The 20,004-nt window shown below is 41.6% G+C and overlaps 1 protein-coding gene across 1 annotated transcript in view; it reads left to right on the top strand.

The window, feature by feature from the left end:
- Window positions 1-20,004, top strand: part of LOC127413523 (MAM domain-containing glycosylphosphatidylinositol anchor protein 1-like) — a 272,396-nt gene that overhangs the window by 236,858 nt on the left and 15,534 nt on the right. The window contains exon 17 of the mRNA XM_051650732.1: window positions 12,847-12,955. Within this exon, the coding sequence (XP_051506692.1) occupies window positions 12,847-12,955 (109 nt within the window). The remainder of the gene's footprint in view (window positions 1-12,846; window positions 12,956-20,004) is intronic.

The raw sequence follows: 20,004 nt of genomic DNA, 5'->3' as shown, positions 1-20,004 counted from the left end.
GCAGTTGAACACCAGCTTTGCCAGGCTTGGAAACCTGCTAGGACCAGCAAAGCAGCTAAGGCTCAGTTTAAGCTCTTTTTCTTTTTCTTTTTTTTTCCTCAGCAAGGCAGGCCCAAATCTTTTTTAAAAAGCCGTGATCTTCTGATTTCACTCAGAAATTCAGTGTACTTGACACATTGAAGAGGTATATAGATCCACACTTCTCCTCTCTTTCTCATCCAGTCCCCAGTTGCCCTCCATCAATCAATGCTAAAGACCAGTCCTGACATTCTTGGAAAGTATGAGTTGACAAGTCTGACAGACAGCCGTGTTTCTCTCCCATCTGTTTGTTTGCTCTCTCCTATTCTCCTCTTTGTTCCTCCATTGACTCTTGCTGTGTGCATCGAATGACTGCAGAGTCTTGCTGAGATGAATTAGCTTCATTTTCCAACAGAATCTCACAGAAAGCAAGTCAGAGTCTTTGCAGCATTTCATGTGGTGTCTCATCCATTGCTAAGCCTATTGGGACACAGTGAGATCAAGTAGAATCACGCCAGTGTTACTTTATCCAATAGCTTTACTCAACTGAGTGAATCCATAACATGAGTGACATGTTTGAGGTTAATCTGAGCAGGACTGATAGACCAGATGTTTATACAGAGATCTAACAGACCGCACAACATTTGCTCAAGTGGAGAGTTTAGAGAAGAGATGTTGGTAGAGAGGGTTTGGAATCACAAACAGAATCTGGTTCTGATTCAAGATTGTTTGTATTTGAAAAAAAGAAAAAAAAAAGAAAATACAGTACTTTTTTTTTTTTTTTTTTTATGTCATTCAGTTCTATTAGTGGTCCTTGAACATCTGCATTCTTCCACCGATACAGACTTTATTTATTCAGTAGAAGAGTCCAGTGTCATTTCCAGCACATCTCAAATTCTGTATTTTTGTTAATAGAATTTTGGGGTGGAAATGACAGTGATGGAACATTTTAAACATAAAAAAGGTCAACTCATTTGTCTTGCTGAGGCTAATTTCATAGTTAACATATCATGTATTTTAAATACACACAGTTTAGTAATATTTTCACACTTTTTGCATAAATTGACCCAATAAAAAATCCTGCTCAAGTGATAATTACCTTGATTTTTCTTAGTTTTTTTCAAATATCACTTGTCTCATACAGAACTTAATCTCAAGCATGCTCTTCACTGACACTTTTATCGACTTGGTTATAAGTACACTAATGAGTGTTTCTCTTTTTTTTTACTACATTTTGTTATTATTATTATTATTATTATTATTATTATTATTATTATTATTATTATTATTATATCATCTCTGTTTTGTTGTGTTGTTTGTGCACTGAAAGCTTCTGTCACCATTGTATGTGTAAGCATACTTGGCAATAAATCTCATTCTGATTCTGATTCTTCTGATTCTGAAAACATCAAGCTGGCCAAAAAAAAAAAAAAAAAAGAAAAAAAAAGACGGTCTGCGGGACGGATGTGGACCGCCTGTTGAGTACCTTTGTTTTAATATCTGGGAATAGGCTAAATCAGTAAATTCCATACATAAACGGCATTAAAAAAGTACCAAAAGTAAAATATGATGGCCTTGTTAAAATTTCTAATTCAGTTTAATTTCATACTGTATATGAAAAAAAAAAATAAATAAATAAAATAAATAAATAAAAAATAAAAAAATAAAATATATATATATATATAAGGATTGAGGTTCTAATTATGGTCGAATCATCCTTATATTCCTTAAAATTCCCATCTCTATTGGTAGGTTGAACATTAGTGTTTAGCTTAGTGCATCAGGGCTGATATTTAATGGCCGTCAGGTTTGTTTTAACCTTTTAGAAAGAACACAAGTAGGTATGATTGAAGTTTTGTTAGTATTTTAGTAAGTTTAGTTGTATTTTGTTCTTGAGCAGTTATTAGTTCAGTGTTTGTACTTTCCACATACTTCATTAGCAGATTGGAAGCTCGAGGCAAGACTTTTTTTTCCCCCTTTAATGTGTTATCTTACTTTCACAAAAGCTGGTGAAGATACATCATTGGCTACTCACACAGTCATTTTGTTTCTGCTCCTCTGGTGAATGTTTGATTGCTCCCCATCTTTGACTTGGCAACAAATGGCAATTAAGGCCAGTTGGCATTAAATATAGGAAATGCCCAGTGTAGCTGTTCTCTTTTATAGAGCTCTTAAATGCCACCTGCCTGGTATAAGGCTGTTTAACACAAATATAAATGCTTACTACCACAATCGCTGTGAAATACAATTTATCTAACGTTTAGATACAATTTCAAGTTTACATCCTATGGTGTTGTATCATTTCATTTCCCCCCCTTTAAGTCAGCATTTAATATCCGTTAAGGTCTCTTTGCATCAAGAACAGTGATCTTTTAGTTCCCTATCTGTCACTCACTCGATGTTGTGTCAATGTAGTGACACTAGGGGTCATTCTTGGGAGCCCGAGACACCTCTGGTCTTTGATAAAAGGCCAATGAAAATTGGTGAGTGGTATTTGCATAGCACTCCCCTGGACATATGGGTATAAAAGGAGCTGGTATGCAACCACTCATTCTGATTTTCTCTTCAGAGCCGAAGGGTCGATGTTTACTGAGCTGACTGTTCATTCACCTCTGCTGGATCTGACGGAGCATTTCAGCGGCTTCTCCCTCCTCTGCACTGGTGCACTACAGAGAACGCCCCTGGGTGCTTCGGCAAAAAAAAGAGAGTATATTTTTCTAAAAGAGTATATTTCTCTAAAAGAGCGGCACACACGGAACGTCTTTTTAAAGACGCATCTTTTTAAAGATGCCTTTCCGTTTGTGTATTATTCGTGGTTGCGGTCATTACCTTTCAACTTCTGATGGTCACGATCGCTGTCTTTCGTGTCTGGGCGTGACCCACGTGGAGACAGCATTCGTGGATGGATCATGTACTCACTGCGAGAACATGAACATGGCAATGTTGCGATCGCGGCTTGCTTTCGGTCCTTCTACCTACGGGTATGAGGCCAGTGCAGCTAGCACTGGGGGTGATTTGGGGACCCTAATGGGACCACCTCCGCCGGGTATCCCCCCACGGACCTCCCAGCATGCTCGTCTGCCCCGATTGGGCTTCCAGATGAGTCCGCCGGCTCATCTCACGGCAAGTTCAACCTCTTGTTCGGAGCCCGCAAAGCTGATGAGCTCTCGAGCGCAGCATCGGAGAGCGGGCTCGTCCAGTAAAACGCAGAAGCCTCAGCTGGGCTCCCCCCTCGGGTACGGTTGCCCAGTCACAGGCTGATGGACATGCTTTCCCGGGAAGCCGCGAGCATCGGGCTAGAGTGGAACCCTCCGCTTTCCCTTGAACCCTCGTGGCTCAATGATTGGTTCCTGGGCTCGCGGCGCCACTCAAAGCAGCCACGCCCCGCTCCAGTCCCTTTCTTCCCGGAAGTGCATGAGGAGCTGACAAGATCGTGGGAGGCACCTTTTACTGCCCGGTCCCGATCTTTCAGCTCCCCCGCCCTCACTACCCTCAATGGGAGGGTGGCCAGGGGCTATACGGCGATTCTCCCAGTAGATAAGGCACTCGCGGTGCACCTATGCCCACAGAGCGCCACCACCTCGCGCGGACGCCCAAAGCTCCCATCCAAAGCCTGTAGGTTTACGTCATCCCTGATGGCCAAAGCCTACAGTGCCGCTGGACAAGATGCCTCCACCCTGCATGCCATGGCTCTCCTGCAAGTCCACCAAGCCAAGGTGCTAAAGGAACTGCACGAGGTTAGTTCCGCCCCAGATTTGATGCAGGAGCTGCGATCGGCAACTGACCTCGCTCTTCGGGCAACAAAGGTCACGGTGCAGTCTCTCAGGCAGGCGATGTCCACCTTAGTGGTCCAGGAGCTCCACCTTCGGCTCAACCTGGTCAAGATGGGGAGGACTTTGCCCAGCATTTCTCGATGGTGAAGCAGCAGACAGAGGCTATCCGGCATATCCTGCCCCGGCGCGGCTCAAGATCCCGCACCCCGCCTGCTCGTCGCCAAGGGCGTCCCCCTGCAGTGACTGCACCGGCTCCGCCGCAGCCCGCCCCTTCGGCCCGGCCCCGGCGTGGAGCCCACCGCAGGAGGCAGATGCCACCCGTCTCACGGCCGGCTGCCAAGAACCCATGGAAGGCTTCGAAGCGCCCCTGAGATGAGCGACCCAGGGACGACAGAATCCACCTTGGAGCTCGTAAGCACACCACTCCATCCCCCAGTGGAGGGCTGGGAGGAGAATCTTTTGTTGCTTTTTCATTTAATTTCGACGCATGCCCAAGTGGCTACGGTACCCAACCGTTCAGCAAAAGAGCGGTTGGGGACCATCATGACCACCGTCCACCTTTTCATCCTTGTAGGTTTGGCGCTCCAGCAGCGGTCTCCCCGACCCTGTGCGCCCAGCTGTGGCACAGATCCGCCCCCGATGTGACAGTCTCCACGGGTCACGAGGACAGGCCTCTTCCTCCCCAGTCCCAGGATGTTCTGGGGGTGGTCACAAGGAGCCAGGTAAGTGCTTCGATGTCCCTGAACTCAGCATGGCATGGCACCTCGGGCTCCGCCTCGCTGCGAGGCCCCACCTGCCGGTATGTCCCCTTGGTCCTCCTCGTCCGGAGCTTGGATATGTGGCTTGCGCTTTCCAATCCATTGCGATGGCTGATCCGGACTGTCTGACTCGGCTACACGATTCAGTTCGCCAGGCGTCCACCCAGGTTCAGCGGCATCCACTTCACCTCAGTGAAGGGCGAGAATGATGCTACCTTGCGCGTGGAGATCACTACCCTCCTACAGAAGGATGCGATAGAGCCTGTCCCTCCGGCTGAGATGAAGAAGGGGTTTTACAGCCCCTACTTCATTGTACCGAAAAAAAGGCGGTGGGTTGCGGCCAATCTTGGACCTGCGATTACTGAACCGGGCTTTACACAGACTCCTGTTCAAGATGCTGACGCAAAAACGCATTCTGTCGAGTGTCCGGCATCAAGATTGGTTCGTGGTGGTAGACCTGAAGGACGCGTACTTCCACGTCTCGATTCTACCTCGACACAGACCCTTCCTGTGGTTTGCATTCGAGGGTCGGGCATATTGGTACAAGGTCCTCCCTTTCAGTCTGTCCTTGTCCCCTCACGTCTTCATGAAGGTTGCAGAGGCAGATCTTGCCCCCTTATGGGAAGTGGGCATTCGCATTCTCAACTATCTTGACGATTGGCTAATCCTAGCTCACTCTCGGGATACGTTGTGTGCACACAGTAACCTGGTGCTCTCGCACCTCAGCCGACTACGACTTTGGGTCAACTGGGAAAAGAGCAAGCTCCTCCCAGTTCAGAGCATCTCTTTTCTCGGTTTGGAGTTGGAAAAAGTCTCATTGACGGTGCGCCTCACGAATGAGCGCACACAGTCGGTGCTGACCTGTTTGAAGGCGTTCAAACAGAAAACAGCGGTTCCACTGAAACTCTTCAGAGGCTCCTGGGGCATATGGCATCCTCAGCGGTGGCCACTCTGCTCGGGTTGATGCATATGAGACCGCTTCAGCACTGGCTTCAGAATCGAGTCCCGAGATGGGCATGGCGCTGCGGGACATATCGCGTGGCCATCACGCCGATCTGTCACCGCCTCTTCAGCCCTTGGACCGACCTCACATTTCTACGGGCAGGCATTCCCCTAGAGCAGGTCTCCAGGTGCATAGTGGTTATGACAGATGCCTCCAAAACGGGCTGGGGCACTGTTTGCTATGGGCACACAGCCGCCAGCTTATGGACGGGCCCACGGCTGCGTTGGCACATCAACTGCCTCGAGTTGCTGGCAATTCTGCTTGCCCTGCAGAGGTTCCGGCCACTGATCCAGGGCAAGCACGTGTTAGTTCGGACAGACAACATGGCAATGTTAGCATATGTCAACCATCATGGCGGTCTGCGCTCCCATTGTATGTCACAACTCGCCCACCGTCTCCTCCTCTGGAGTCAGCAGCACCTCAAGTCGCTGCGAGCCACTCACATCCCGGGCGACCTCAACACTGCAGCAGACACGCTGTCACGGCAGGTTACCCTCAGTGGAGAGTGGAGACTCCACCCTCAGGTGGTCCAGCTGATCTGGAGTCGATTCGAACAAGCACAGGTAGACCTGTTTACCTCCCAAGAATCCTCCCACTGCCCGCTCTGGTACGCCCTGACCGAGGCACCTCTTGGTATAGATGCGCTGGCACAGCTGGCCCCCTGGACTTCGCAAATATACGTTTCCCCCAGTGAGCCTACTTGCACAGACCCTGTGCAAGGTCAGGGAGGACGAGGAGCAGGTCGTCCTGGTAGCACCCTACTGGCCCACCCAGACGTGGTTCTCGGACCTCACGCTCCTCGTGACAGATCCCCCCCCCTCGGCAAATTCCCTTGAGGAAGGACCTTCTTTCTCAGGGACAGGGCACCATCTGGAACCTGTGACCAGATCTCTGGAATCTCCATGTCTGGCCCCTGGACGGGACGTGGAAGACTTAAGCGGTCTACCACCCACGGTGGTAGACACGATCACTCAGGCTAGGGCCCCCTCTACGAGGCGCCTGTATGCCTTTAAGTGGCGTCTGTTCGCTAAGTGGTGCTCTTCCCAACGAGAAGACCCCCAGAGATTTTCAGTCGGATCGGTGCTTTCCTTCCTGCAGGAGAGGTTGGAAGGGCGGCTGTCCCCTTCCACCTTGAAGGTGTATGTAGCCGCTATAGTGGCACACCACGACACAGTGGACGGTAAGTCCTTAGGGAAGCACGACCTGATCATCAGGTTCCTGAGAGGTGCCAGGAGGTTGAATACCTTCAGACCACGCCTCGTTCCCTCATGGGACCTCTCTGTAGTTCTTCAGGGTCTACAGAGATCCCCCTTTGAGCCCTTGCAGTCAACTGAGCTTAAGGTACTCTCCTTGAAGACTGCCCTCCTGACTGCACTCACTTCCATCAAGAGGGTAGGAGACCTGCAAGTGTTCTCTGTCAGTGAAACGTGCCTAGAGTTCGGTCCGGGCTACTCTCACGTGATCCTGAGACACCGACCAGGCTATGTGCCTTTTAGGGACCAGGTGGTGAACCTGCAAGCACTGCCCCAGGAGGAGGCAGACCCAGCCCTGATGTTGCTGTGTCCGGTGGGCACTTTACGCATCTATTTGGATCGCACACAGAGCTTTAGAGTCTCTGAGCAGCTCTTTGTCTGCTTTGGTGGACAGCAGAAAGGAAGCGCTGTCTCCAAGCAGAGGATCGCCCACTGGCTCATTGACGCAATAACTATCATGCCCAGGATGTGCCGCCCCCGGTAGGGCTACGGGCCCATTCTACCAGGGGTGTAGCGGCCTCCTGAGCCTTGACAAAGGGCGCCTCTCTAACAGACATCTGCAGAGCAGTGGGCTTGGCAACACCCAACACCTTGCGAGGTTCTACATTCTCCGGGTGGAACCGGTTTCGTCCTGTGTAGTGGCACGCACAAGCAGGTATGACCGTGACAGCCAGCCAGGTGTATCGCTTGCGCATAGCACCTTTCACCTCCCTTGAGCTGAAGACGTGCGCCGTTAACTCCCAGTAGTGTTCACAAACTGTGTTCCCTGGTTGATTTCCTCCGAGCCCTGTGGCAGACGAGTTTGCAGAGAAACTCGCTGCCGGCTCAGTACACTTGCTAACTAAGCCCTGTACTGGGGTAGGTGCTCTGCATGTGGTGGTACCCTGTAGGTAACCCCATGCGGCGTATATATTCCGCTAATTAGTTTCCCTGTTGGAAAACTGCGTCTTCCTTGGGCAGAGTCCCCTCTGCCCCAGTCACCATGCTTGTAGTAACTCCTCCCCCGTAGGGTAGGACCTACCATGGGACTTCCCCACATGGCATACTTTCGACATAGCTCGGTAAGACCATGTGATGTATTTCCACTTAAGTGGAACAGTCTGCCCGTCACACACCACCAGTTCATGTAACACAGTTCAGCCAGTTGCGGCGTTTTGCATAGGGACCCCTAGTGTCACAACATCAACACAACGTCGAGTGAGTGACAGATAGGGAATGTCCTGGTTGCTTGTGTAACCTCCGTTCCCTGATCGAGGAAATGAGACATTTTTTCCCTCCTGCCACAATGCTGAACTACCCACTGAAATGGCCGGGACCTTGTCTCGGCTCCTCAGCACAAAACTTGAATGAGTGGTTGCATACCAGCTCCTTTTATACCCGTGTGTCCGAGGGAGTGGTATGCAAATACCACTCGCCAATTTTCATTGGCCTTTTATCAAAGACCAGAGGTGTCTCGGGCTCCCAAGAATGACCCCTAGTGTCACTACATCAACACAACGTCTCGTTCCCTCCATCAGGGAACGGAGGTTACGCAAGTGACCAGGATGTTTTACACGGCCATTTTCCACCTGCTCTCTGACCCCTTGAATTAAAAATCTGACTGGTGTTGTTCAAAGCCATGTGAAAGATGTCAGCAGGGAAACAAGATGATGACAAAAGCACAGGAGCTTTACAAAGGAAGAGTTCAGGGACCAAGGGAGGGCTGGTAATTAGCTGTGCTTAATTATGATTTTATGAAAAGATGGAACGAAAGAAGAGTCAAGAAAAGCATCCACTCGGCAGAGTGCTGATCCATTTTCACACAGCTCCGCTTTTCTCTTTATCCTTTTTACCACTCGCTCCTCTATTCTCCGCTCATAGTGGAGCTCTCAGCTCTTTGTCGTGTTTGTTATCCATTAACCTCTCCTCGTTGTGATCTCGAGATTTCCAACATTCTCACCTCTCGCCTCTCTTATAGTGCTGCTCTCGAATGTGGCTGGATGATGAATACAGTGGACCACAAGTCTCTACTACAGCAAACTCACTTACTTTAGTTCCCCCAAACATAAAACATTGTCCCATATGAACGAACATTCACAAATGAGATCTCTTTAATACCTCAGTTGTTTGTCAGACAGCAATGGGATTTAAAATCTCCTGCTTCAGATTTTCCTACTGACAAATTTCCTTCCGCAACAGTGTTTTAGGCTGTGCTCAAATTTGTCAAGATACCAAAATCTGCAAACAAAAATTCAGAGATTTCAATATTAACTCAACAATTCTCATCAAAATCCTACAAGGCCATATTATCTGAACTATGCCATCCACATTAATTTTAAAGCTCTATACTGTTACTGTATGTCAACAATTGTCTCATTTGTGTCTATTTTTTTAATTTATTTTTTTTTTTTCTCTCTTAAAGGACTTCTGGAGAAACATCTGAGACATGCATCAATGCATCAATGAAACATATCTAGTAACTCCATTACATCCCTTGAGCTATTAAAGAGTAATCTCTGAGTTTTTAAATAAAAATGTTTCTCTTGGCTGTCATCGTTTACTCACACTCATGTCATTCCAAACGTGCATGGCTTTCTTCCGTGGAACATAAAAGGAGAAATTTTGCCGGATGTTAACTCTAGCAATTTCTATGACATGAAAGTAAATGTGGATGGACTTTTTCCATCTCCAAAAATGATGAAAAAGCACCATAAAAGTAGTTCATACAGCATGTACTGTATGCTGTAAAAGTCGTTATTCATTGAAAATCTTCCTCAAATCTCTCTTTTTCATACAGTATTTTCAAAAATGTCTCAAATTTGATGTCAATAATGCCAAATGGCATTGATTCTTGCATGTTACATGACCGAAGTTTGTGGTAGAGGGGAAAATATTCAGCAAAAAATGACTTAAATTTCGGCCTGGTCCTCACTCAAAGCCATAGTATGGCTTCAGAAGCCTATAAGGAACCACGTAATATCATTTTACGAAAGTGTCGCCACAGTTACGTAGTTTTCATGAAATCAGGCTGATACTTTCCCTCCATCGCTCTCTCCAGATACCTAGAAAGGCATCTATAGATGCTAATGCCGCCTAGACACCTCAGATAATTGTTTCTTTCTCTCTTTCTGCTGGCATCTAAGCTCATGTATGAGGAGTGAATGGTTTGTCATGCCCGTAATGAGCTCAACCCACTAAAGTGAACTGTGCTCTGCCTGTTAGAAGCAGCGATTTGCATTAACTACCAGAGAAATACATTAGTGTCGCCTCACCTACCAATTACAGCCACAACCTTATATGATGAAGTGTTATTTATTTATATTTTTTCATGTATATTTTTTGTTTGAGTTGGTGCCCTTTGTGCTTGTTTTTATGCATACAGTGACCTTGAGATTCAAGGTGTAGTTAAATATGTTTGTATGAGTGTGTGTTTGAGAGCAGCTGCTTGTAATGCATGAATATATATTCAGGCGATCATGTATTTGGTTACAGAGCGGTACTTGACATTGTCCTGATGATGTCGTGTCACACGGTGTCCACCGTGGCCAACACAGCCAATTAGCACAGTGTGAGACTGTTTTACACACACGCAAGACAAATCAAATTACCCGTCTGCCCTCAAACCTTTATACTGTCCATTCTTTCACAACTCCTTTCCCCTGTTATTTATTCAGCAGAGTCACTCATTCAAGAGCCTGGGGTAATTCCATGATGGGTATATGTTGATGAAAGTACAGGGATCAGTTGTGTGTACTAAGCTGTTCTATATTCACCTGAGGTCAACAGTGTGAACCGTCTGTCTGTCTCGGTAATATAGCATTCTTGAATTCAGTTTAAGCTAAGGGCTTTTCACCGCAACACATCTGAATACAAGCTATACACCAGGGATGTGCACTATTCCGAATTTAGGACTGAATAGAATGCAAAATTAAGGTTTGAATTGGAATTTGATGACCCATAAACATGTTATAAAACAATATAGATGATATTAATAATCAATATTTGGAATGGCATCCATAGAAATTTATATTCACGTATATACAGTACATATCAACGCTGAGCACTTTTAGCACTGTGGATTTCTAGAAAGTCACATTTTGAATAATAGTTTTCATTTGTCTATTAACAATGTCTAACAGTGTATGTCTGTGCATCAGAGGAGATTTAAGTACTTTTTGTCAGTGTTTCTGAATGTCATGAAAATTCTCACCACAGTGTTCTGCAAAATTACAGCTTTATTGGAAATGATGACCAGTAATATTATTCTGCTTACAAGTTATATTTACCTTGAATTTTCTCTTTTTTTTTTTTTTCTTCTTAAAATTTATTGTCTCATATTTCACTTTAAGCATCCTCGTTACTGATAGTTTTGTCAGCTTGGTTAACAAGTATACTAACTTTTGAAAAAACTTTATTTGGGGCAAAATTGTTTGGTGTGATGGATGCCACAATTGTGGGACAGTAGGTATCTTTGGAATTCATTTTCACTCAATAAATATTGAAATGGTTTGTTTATTTCAGTCTTTGTTTAGATGATCAGTTTTGAACATGTGTTTTGTATTATTTACATAAAAAATTTTCATAGTTTAATATTAAAAGTCTAATTCTGAATGATGAAGTCCTGGTAAAAAGTTTCCAATTCGTTTTTAATGAGACAATAATAATAATAATAATAATAAAAACACCAAAATTATTATTATTATTATTATAGTTTTGATCGCTGTGTTAATTGTTTTGACTGTTATAAACTAAATTAGTTCAGAAAAGTGAATACATAGGCATAATTAGTCAAAATTAATGATGCATTTATGTTCTGCATATGAATGGATTATTTACGTTTTGTTCCATGGTACTAAGGAACTAATTAAATTATTTCTACCCTTACACGGCACATACCGCCATACCACCCAGCTAGTTAACTTAATTAATTGAATTCAATAAATTCAGTGAACAAATAAAGGCTAAAACGTATCACAATCAGACATTCAGTATGCATACAATTTTATGTGTCCATTTAGCAAAACAAATGTAGAATAAAGAGCTATTCAACAAAATTTCAGAATGTGAAATTGATTAAAATCCATTGTCAAGGTGCTGTGGGTGAATGAAATGTGGATTGAATAGCTATGTTCACATTTGCTCATTTTTACATTTCAATTACTTGTTAGTTGACCAGCTGAGGCTTCGTTTTGGTGCTGTGTGTGAGTGTGTGTATGTTGGAGGTATACTTATGTAAAATGCAGTTAGACTGAATGTGGGCTCTGACATGGATCTGATTAGGTCTCAGCAATGTGCTTTACAGTCGGTATAATTAAGCTGTCAGTCAAATGCAGGTTACACTGGGAGGATTAAACACAAGCAAAGGGTATGGGAGGAACCTTATTATAATGACTCAATAGAGCAACTCTTTTATCACTTACACATACAGTATTTGAGTTTAATATATTAACAGATTTATTTTGTTCTTTTAATGGGCTGAGTTGTACAAAAATGAGTATAATAAGGATCCAAATTATCGTAGTTATGAGTTGAGCGGACTTGAATGCCACCATAAAGTTGTAATTTCCAGTAGGAAACTCTGGATTTTCTTTTAAGACCAGACCAGATTTGGAGTATGACAATTAGGAATCATGAATAAATATATATATTATATATATATATATATATATATATATATATATATATATATATATATATATATATATATATATATTATTTGTTTGACTAGTGTTCAAATGCTTCCTCTCTTTGTAGAAAATTGAAAAAGAGAGAAATAAATATACATTTGCCCAGATTCCATTTTTTTTTTTTTCAGCCAAAATCACTTGAACACACATGTCATAATTACAACTTCAAACTCGTAAGAAGGAACTTCCCAGGTGAATTTGAAGGCAGTATGTGTTTCAATATATTTGTCTGTTTGTGTGTGTGTTTGGTGGGAGAAGTAGAAATATGACCTGACAAATGTCTGTTTTAACGGACTAGTGTGGGTTTAGTGTGGATGGAAAGCTTAAACGTGTCACGGGCGAGACGGCTATCTAACTCCTGCTTGTCTTTGTCAGGTGGTATTTGAAGGTATCCGTGGAAACGGCTTTGAGGGAGACATCGCGATTGATGACGTTTCCGTTACCAAGGGGAAATGCAAACAGCAGGATAACGTAGACAAAACAGGTCTGTACCATCCACAACACACCTTTAAAGAGAGAAAAAGATTAGGTTTTAGCCGTAATATAATCAACTACATTATATATTTTCATGCAGTGTGGATGTAGGTGACAAAAATCTACATTACCAGCCTGTGTGCAGATATTTTTTTATTACAGAAGCATAAAGCAATGGTAAAGACAAACATGTGCAACACATTAAACCTGTGTATGATGAAATGCCATTAAAGGAGCAGTTCGCCCAAAAATGAAAATAATGTAATTGTGTACTCACCCTCATGTCATTCCAAACCTGTATGAATATCTAATGCTGAACACAAAAGGAGAAACATTTATAAATATCCCAATCTGTTTATTCAATATAATGAAGAACTTGCATTTTTTCTCACGTGAATATCTGCCACTGTGAATAAGCTGCTGTCATAGAACTCATGAAATTGCAACAGATGTCAATATGTTCACTTAAAAAAAATTTTTTTATTTTTTTTTGGATTGTTTACCACTGGAACCTATCATATGCCTTACGGAAACTTGGAATATGGCGCATGAGTCACATGGACTATATCTCAATATTTTTGGGTGCTTTTAAGCTCTAAAGTGAGTAATGTTAAGTTCATGTGAGAACACACAGTATGTTTTTAAGTGTTAATATATATATATATATATATATATATATATATATATATATATATATATATATATATATATATATATATATATATATATAATAATTATTATTATTATTGTTTTTTTCACATAAAAAAGAAAGTCCAAAGGGATTGGAATGGCATGAGTAAATTATGACAGTATTTTCATTTTTGGGTGAACTATTCCTTAAATAACTTTATAAATTATCTCAGACAAAGCAAAAAAAAAAAAAAAAAATACAAAAAAAATATAAAAATGTTAAAGATATTGCTGGAATTACCCTTTCCATGGAAAAGATTTTTTCAATTTATTTATTTATTTTTTGGAAAAATGACTGGAGTTTTTAAAGCATAAAAAATAATGCAAAAGCACCATCAAATTATCATTAAAATTGTCCATATAATTCGTGCGCTATATTCCAAGTCTTCTGAAACCATACGGAAGCATTGGGAGAGAAACAGACTGATATTAAAGTAATTATTCATTGACAGTCTTCCCGTTCAAAGAGCAGTTAACTTGAAAACTGCTGGATTATTGAGTCAATTAGTTTCATTTCTGAAAAAAAAATAAAAAATAATAATAATTAATTCAGACTGGTTTGGTGAACTGGAAAAATCGATTTATTGAGTTAGGGTAGATGTGCAGTGAATAACGGCGTACATTTCTATCTGTTTATCACACAAAGCTATTTAAAAATTGCATGATAAAAAAAGAGTGACCAGTACATTCTACCTAACATCTACTTTTTTGTTCCATGGAAGAAAGAAAAGTCCTGTGGGTTTGGATCGACACGAAGGATAAGTAAATGATGACAGAATTTTAATTTTTGGGTGAATTATTCCTTTAACTGCATTAAAACAGGAAGGTTGTGGACATTAAATGGCCGGTAGTTAGATATGCCAAGACTGAGAGACAATGAACTCATGCAAGCATTGTTGGTGATCGCAGAGAGATCTCTCCTGTGCAGACTGCTACGTATATGGCAGCTGGCATCTCCTCACCGCGTGAAGCCCTTTGATGGCATTGCAGGGCTCAGGTCTCCTCCTGAATGCTGATCTTGGCACAGGGCGGGTATGAATGCATGCACACAGACAGAAGGCCCAGTGCCAGACTCTGTGAGAGAGAGAGAGAGAGAGAGGGAGAGAAAGAGAGAGAGAGAGAGAGAGAGAGAGAGAGAGAGAGAGAGAGAGAGAGAGAGAGAGAGAGAGAGAGAGAGAGAGAGAGAGAGAGAGAGAGAGAGAGGGCAGCTGTCCAGAGCATCATCCTCCTGAATATTTTTGGGGGCCACTGTATGTGGATTGGATATATTATTTCACAAGTACGTATATAAGAATAATAAACTGTGAAGAATGTGAAGGAAAGACAATAATGAATGGAATATAACACAGTTGTACTGTAACTGAAGCAAGGCCATTTAAACAATGATACACTCACAATTATGTGAGATTCCTTCAGATCTTTCAATTTCCATCATCAGACCTTAATACAAAAACAATTAATGAAAATTAATGGAAAATAACAGGTTTATCACAGCAATCTGTCCTTTAAAATGACCTCACATGCACAATGCTGTGTGTACATCAGTACAGTCTTATATAGAATCATTTTCCTTACAAAGGATTTCAATTTTCATCAAGTTTTCAGGCCACAGCAAGTTGATTTTAATAAATGAAAGGCCTGACCTTCTTGATCTGAATGAAATGGCAGAACCCTTACTCTTACTGGGTAAATTTAATGAACACCTGTGAAGAACATTTCCATAGTTCACCCCATAATCAAAAGAAAGAAATAATCTATTAGATTTAACTTTGACAAAATTAAGCTGTGTGTGTGTGTGTATGTGTGTGTGTGTGTGTGTGTGTGTGTGTGTGTGTGTGTTCTGGGATTGATTTGCACTTTTCGCAACAAACTACGTTCATCTCTAGGAGACTGAATGCATCTCCTTCCTGAGCGGTATGATGGCTGCATGGTCCCATGGTGTTTATACTTGCATACTATTGTTTGTACAGATGAACGTGGTACTTTTAGGCATTTGGAAATTGCTCCCAAGGATGAACCAGACTTGTGGAGGTCCACAATTGTTTTCCTAAGGTCTTGGCTGATACCTTTTGATTTTCCATTGATGTCAAGCAAAGAGGCACTGAGTTTGAAGGTAGGCCTTAAAATACATCCACAGGTACACCTCCAATTCAGCACACCTCCTATCAGAAGTTAATTGGCTATCTGTCTAAAGGCTTGACATCATTTTCCAAGCTGCTTAAAGGCACAGGAAAAAATCTGTCTGTAAACAGTTGTTGGAAAAATATGTTATGCACAAAGCAGATGTCCTAAACAACTTGCCAAAACTATAGTTTGCTCATTTTAAATCTGTGGAGTGGTTATATACAGGTGCATCTCAATAAATTAGAATGTCGTGGAAAAGTTCATTTATTTCAGTAATTCAACTCAAATTGTGAAACTCGTGTATTAAATAAATTCAATGCACACAGACTGAAGTAGTTTAAGTCTTTGGTTCTTTTAATTGTGATGATTTTGGCTCACATTGCTTGAAGTCCAGTGTTAAGTTTCCACAGTCTGTGATGATTTGGGGTGCAATGTCATCTGCTGGTGTTGGTCCATTGTGTTTTTTGAAAACCAAAGTCACTGCACCCGTTTACCAAGACATTTTGGAGCACTTCATGCTTCCTTCTGCTGACCAGCTTTTTAAAGATGCTGATTTCATTTTCCAGCAGGATTTGGCACCTGCCCACACTGCCAAAGCACCAAAAGTTGGTTAAATGACCATGGTGTTGGTGTGCTTGACTGGCAAGCAAACTCACCAGACCTGAAGCCCATAGAGAATCTATGGGGTATTGTCAAGAGGAAAATGAGAAACAAGAGACCAAAAAATGCAGATGAGCTGAAGGCCACTGTCAAAGAAACCTGGGCTTCCATACCACCTCAGCAGTGCCACAAACTGATCACCTCCATGCCACGCCGAATTGAGGCAGTAATTAAAGCAAAAGGAGCCCCTACCAAGTATTGAGTACATATACATTAAATGAACATACTTTCCAGAAGGCCAACAATTCACTAAAAATGTTTTTTTATTGGTCTTATGATGTATTCTAATTTTTTGAGATAGTGAATTGGTGGGTTTTTGTTAAATGTGAGCCAAAATCATCACAATTAAAAGAACCAAAGACTTAAACTACTTCAGTCTGTGTGCATTGAATTTATTTAATACACGAGTTTCACAATTTGAGTTGAATTACTGAAATAAATGAACTTTTCCACGACATTCTAATTTATTGAGATGCACCTGTATATATATATATATATATATATATATATATATATATATATATATATATATATATATATATGTGTGTGTGTGTGTGTGTGTGTGTGTGTGTGTGTGTGTGTGTGCGTGTGTGTGTGTGTATACATACAGTATATGTGTGTGTGTATTTATTATTATATGTGTATAGGTATGTTGGCATTAGTATAATAATAATAATAATAAACAAAGGAATATTATTTTTAAATGTAAAGGTAATTTTTTAAAATTTTAAGTGTATAAATCATGGTAGCACACAACCTTTAGTTTATGCTGATTACATAAAGAAAAAGAGAATTAAAAATATAATTAAAAGGATAATGCCCAGACACATTATGATAATAACAAGTTAGGATGAAAATGTGCTTAATTATGATGAAAATAATGTCATGATATAATATAATATAATATAAATATTTGTTTGATGTGGTGGAAATGACAATAAATATTACAATGGTTTGGTTATTTCACTCATTGTTTTCATTAACATGTAATAATTAGCATTTTTAAAAGTACCATAAAAAATTATGAAGGCCTGAAAAAAAAAAAAAAATCAAGTCAGTTTTAGTGTGACCTTTGTGTGTGTGTGTGTGTGTGTGTGTGTGTGTGTGTGTGTGTGTGTGTTTGAGTGTGTATTGTATCCGAAAATATGTAATTTTTTTCTAGATTCATCCGATGACAGGTATAGAGGTGACACGAAGCAATAAGAAGAAGAGTGGGGCACGGGATCACGAAATGACCAAATCTCAGGTTGCCTGCTCCACCAAAGCGACATGTCAAAGATTTAACATGTTCCATCAGGCATACATTTTCTTGACAGTGAAACGCACCAGCCTGTAATATTTTGCTGATTTTCACATCGTTAAACACCTTCGGGACCTCTCATAGTAAAATGAAAAGGACAAAAATCTCCATTACTTTTTCAGACTGGAATGCAACCTTGCCAAACTTACACAAATCACTCTCTGCTCTCCTCCATACCTGGGCCGACATGAAGACTATTGTTATAACACACACACTTAAAGGGCAAGTGAGGCCCACACAGTTAAACCTGTTCATGTGACTCACAGGTGCTGAGCAGTGCTTACACACAGTAAAGTGTACAGCAAGCTGAGCACCACGGCAGAGCAAAAGAGCCAAATTAATGATTAAGATCAATTATTGTGAAAGAACACTCTCAGAGAACATCCCAGCTCAATATATTTTTTTTATTTGTATTTTCTTTATTTTATTTTATTTTTTTTTATCCCATTTTCTCCCAATTTGGAATGCTCAATTCCCACTACTTAGTAGGTCCTCGTGGTTGCACGGTTACTCACTTCAGTCCGGGTGGTGGAGAACAAGTCTCAGTTGCCTCTGCTTCTGAGACTGTCAATCTGTGCATCTTATCATGTGGCTCGTCTTGCATGACACCACAGAGACTCACATCAAGGGAGGCTCATGCTACTCTCCGCGATACACGCACAACTTGAGAGCGAGAACCACTAATCGTGACCACGAGGAGGTTACCCCATGTGACTCTATCCTCCCTAGCAACCGGGCCAATTTGGGTGCTTAGGAGACCTGGCTGGTGTCACTCAGCACACCCTGGATTCGAACTCATGACTCCAGGGGTGGTAGTTAATACTTGTTGATGGTTTTGCTGTTGTTTTCCCACCAAACATGATGTCACTTCCTGGAGGATGATGTCATTAAGGAACTGGCTTTTGTTAGTTAAAGGGATATTACAAAACACAGGATGGAAAGTGATATTAAAATGGTAGTTCAGCCAAAAAATGAAAATTCTCTCATTATTTACTCACCCTCATGACATCCCAGATGTGTATGACTTTCTTTCATCTACTGAAAACAAACAAAGATTTTTAGAAGAATATATCAGCTCTATTGGTCCTCACAATGCAAGTGAATTTTAAAAGTTCCAAAAGCACATAAATGCAGCATAAAATTTAATCCATATGACTCCAGTGGTTAAATCCATGTCTTCAGAATCGATATGATAGGTGTGGGTAAGAAACAGATCAATATTGAAGTCCTTTTTTATTATCAGTTTCCACTTTTACTTTCTTCTTCTTTTGTTTTTGGCGATTCACATTCTTTGTTCATATCGCCACCTACTGGGCAAGGAGAATTTATAACCAAAAAAAAAAAAGAAAGAAAAACCCTGTTAAATATTGATCTGTTTCTTACCCACACCTATCATATCGCTTCTGAAGACATGGATTAATCCACTGGAGTCATATGTATTGCTTTTATGCTGCCCTCATGTGCTTTTTGGAGCTTCAAAATGTTGGTACCCATTCAATTGCGTTGTATGGACCTACAGAGCTGAAATATTCTTCTAAAAATATTCATTTGTGTTCTGCAGAAGACAGAAAGTCATACACATCTGGGAAAGAATGAGGGTGAGTAAATGATGAGAGAATTTTCATTTTTGGTGAACTATCCCTTTAAAACACAGGAAAACCCTGCACATTGATTACCAATTAAAGTAATTCAATATCCCAAGAAAACATATTTTTAGAAAGTAAAAGAAACATCAGGAATATTCTCAATAAATTTCCAGTTTTTCATTTGAGAAGTTAATACAAAGCACTTGGGGACATGGCCAAAATCACAACTCAAACCAAAGTAGTGAAATTATTTAAAATTGACCCCATGTTCTCTTACTTGTATCATTGTGATTGAAGAAAACTAACTAATATGATTTCCATTTTTGAAAATGTTTAATATTGTATCATATAATCATAAGAGATAGATGATGGATACATGGAAATGTACTGCACACTAGCAACGACCCTCCTTCTCATCTCTTTGGCTTTTTTCGGCGCTGCCCATGGGAGCTTAAGCGTAAGCCGTTCTTTAGAGATGAATGATGATTGGCTCTGACATCCAATGTGTTACTGTGTCTCCATAAATCACACCATGACTGGGATTTGGCTGTAGGGCTGAAAGAGTGGGAATAATGGAGAGAGAGAGAGAGAGAGAGAGAGAGAGAGAGAGAGAGAGAGAGAGAGAGAGAGAGAGAGAGAGAGAGAGAGAGTGAGTGAGTGAGTGAGTGAGTGAGTGAGTGAGTGAGTGCAAGAACAGGT

Source organism: Myxocyprinus asiaticus, chromosome 23, assembly GCF_019703515.2.
Source record: "Myxocyprinus asiaticus isolate MX2 ecotype Aquarium Trade chromosome 23, UBuf_Myxa_2, whole genome shotgun sequence".
Lineage (NCBI taxonomy): Eukaryota > Metazoa > Chordata > Actinopteri > Cypriniformes > Catostomidae > Myxocyprinus > Myxocyprinus asiaticus.
This window is presented reverse-complemented; position numbering and strand designations above follow the sequence as displayed.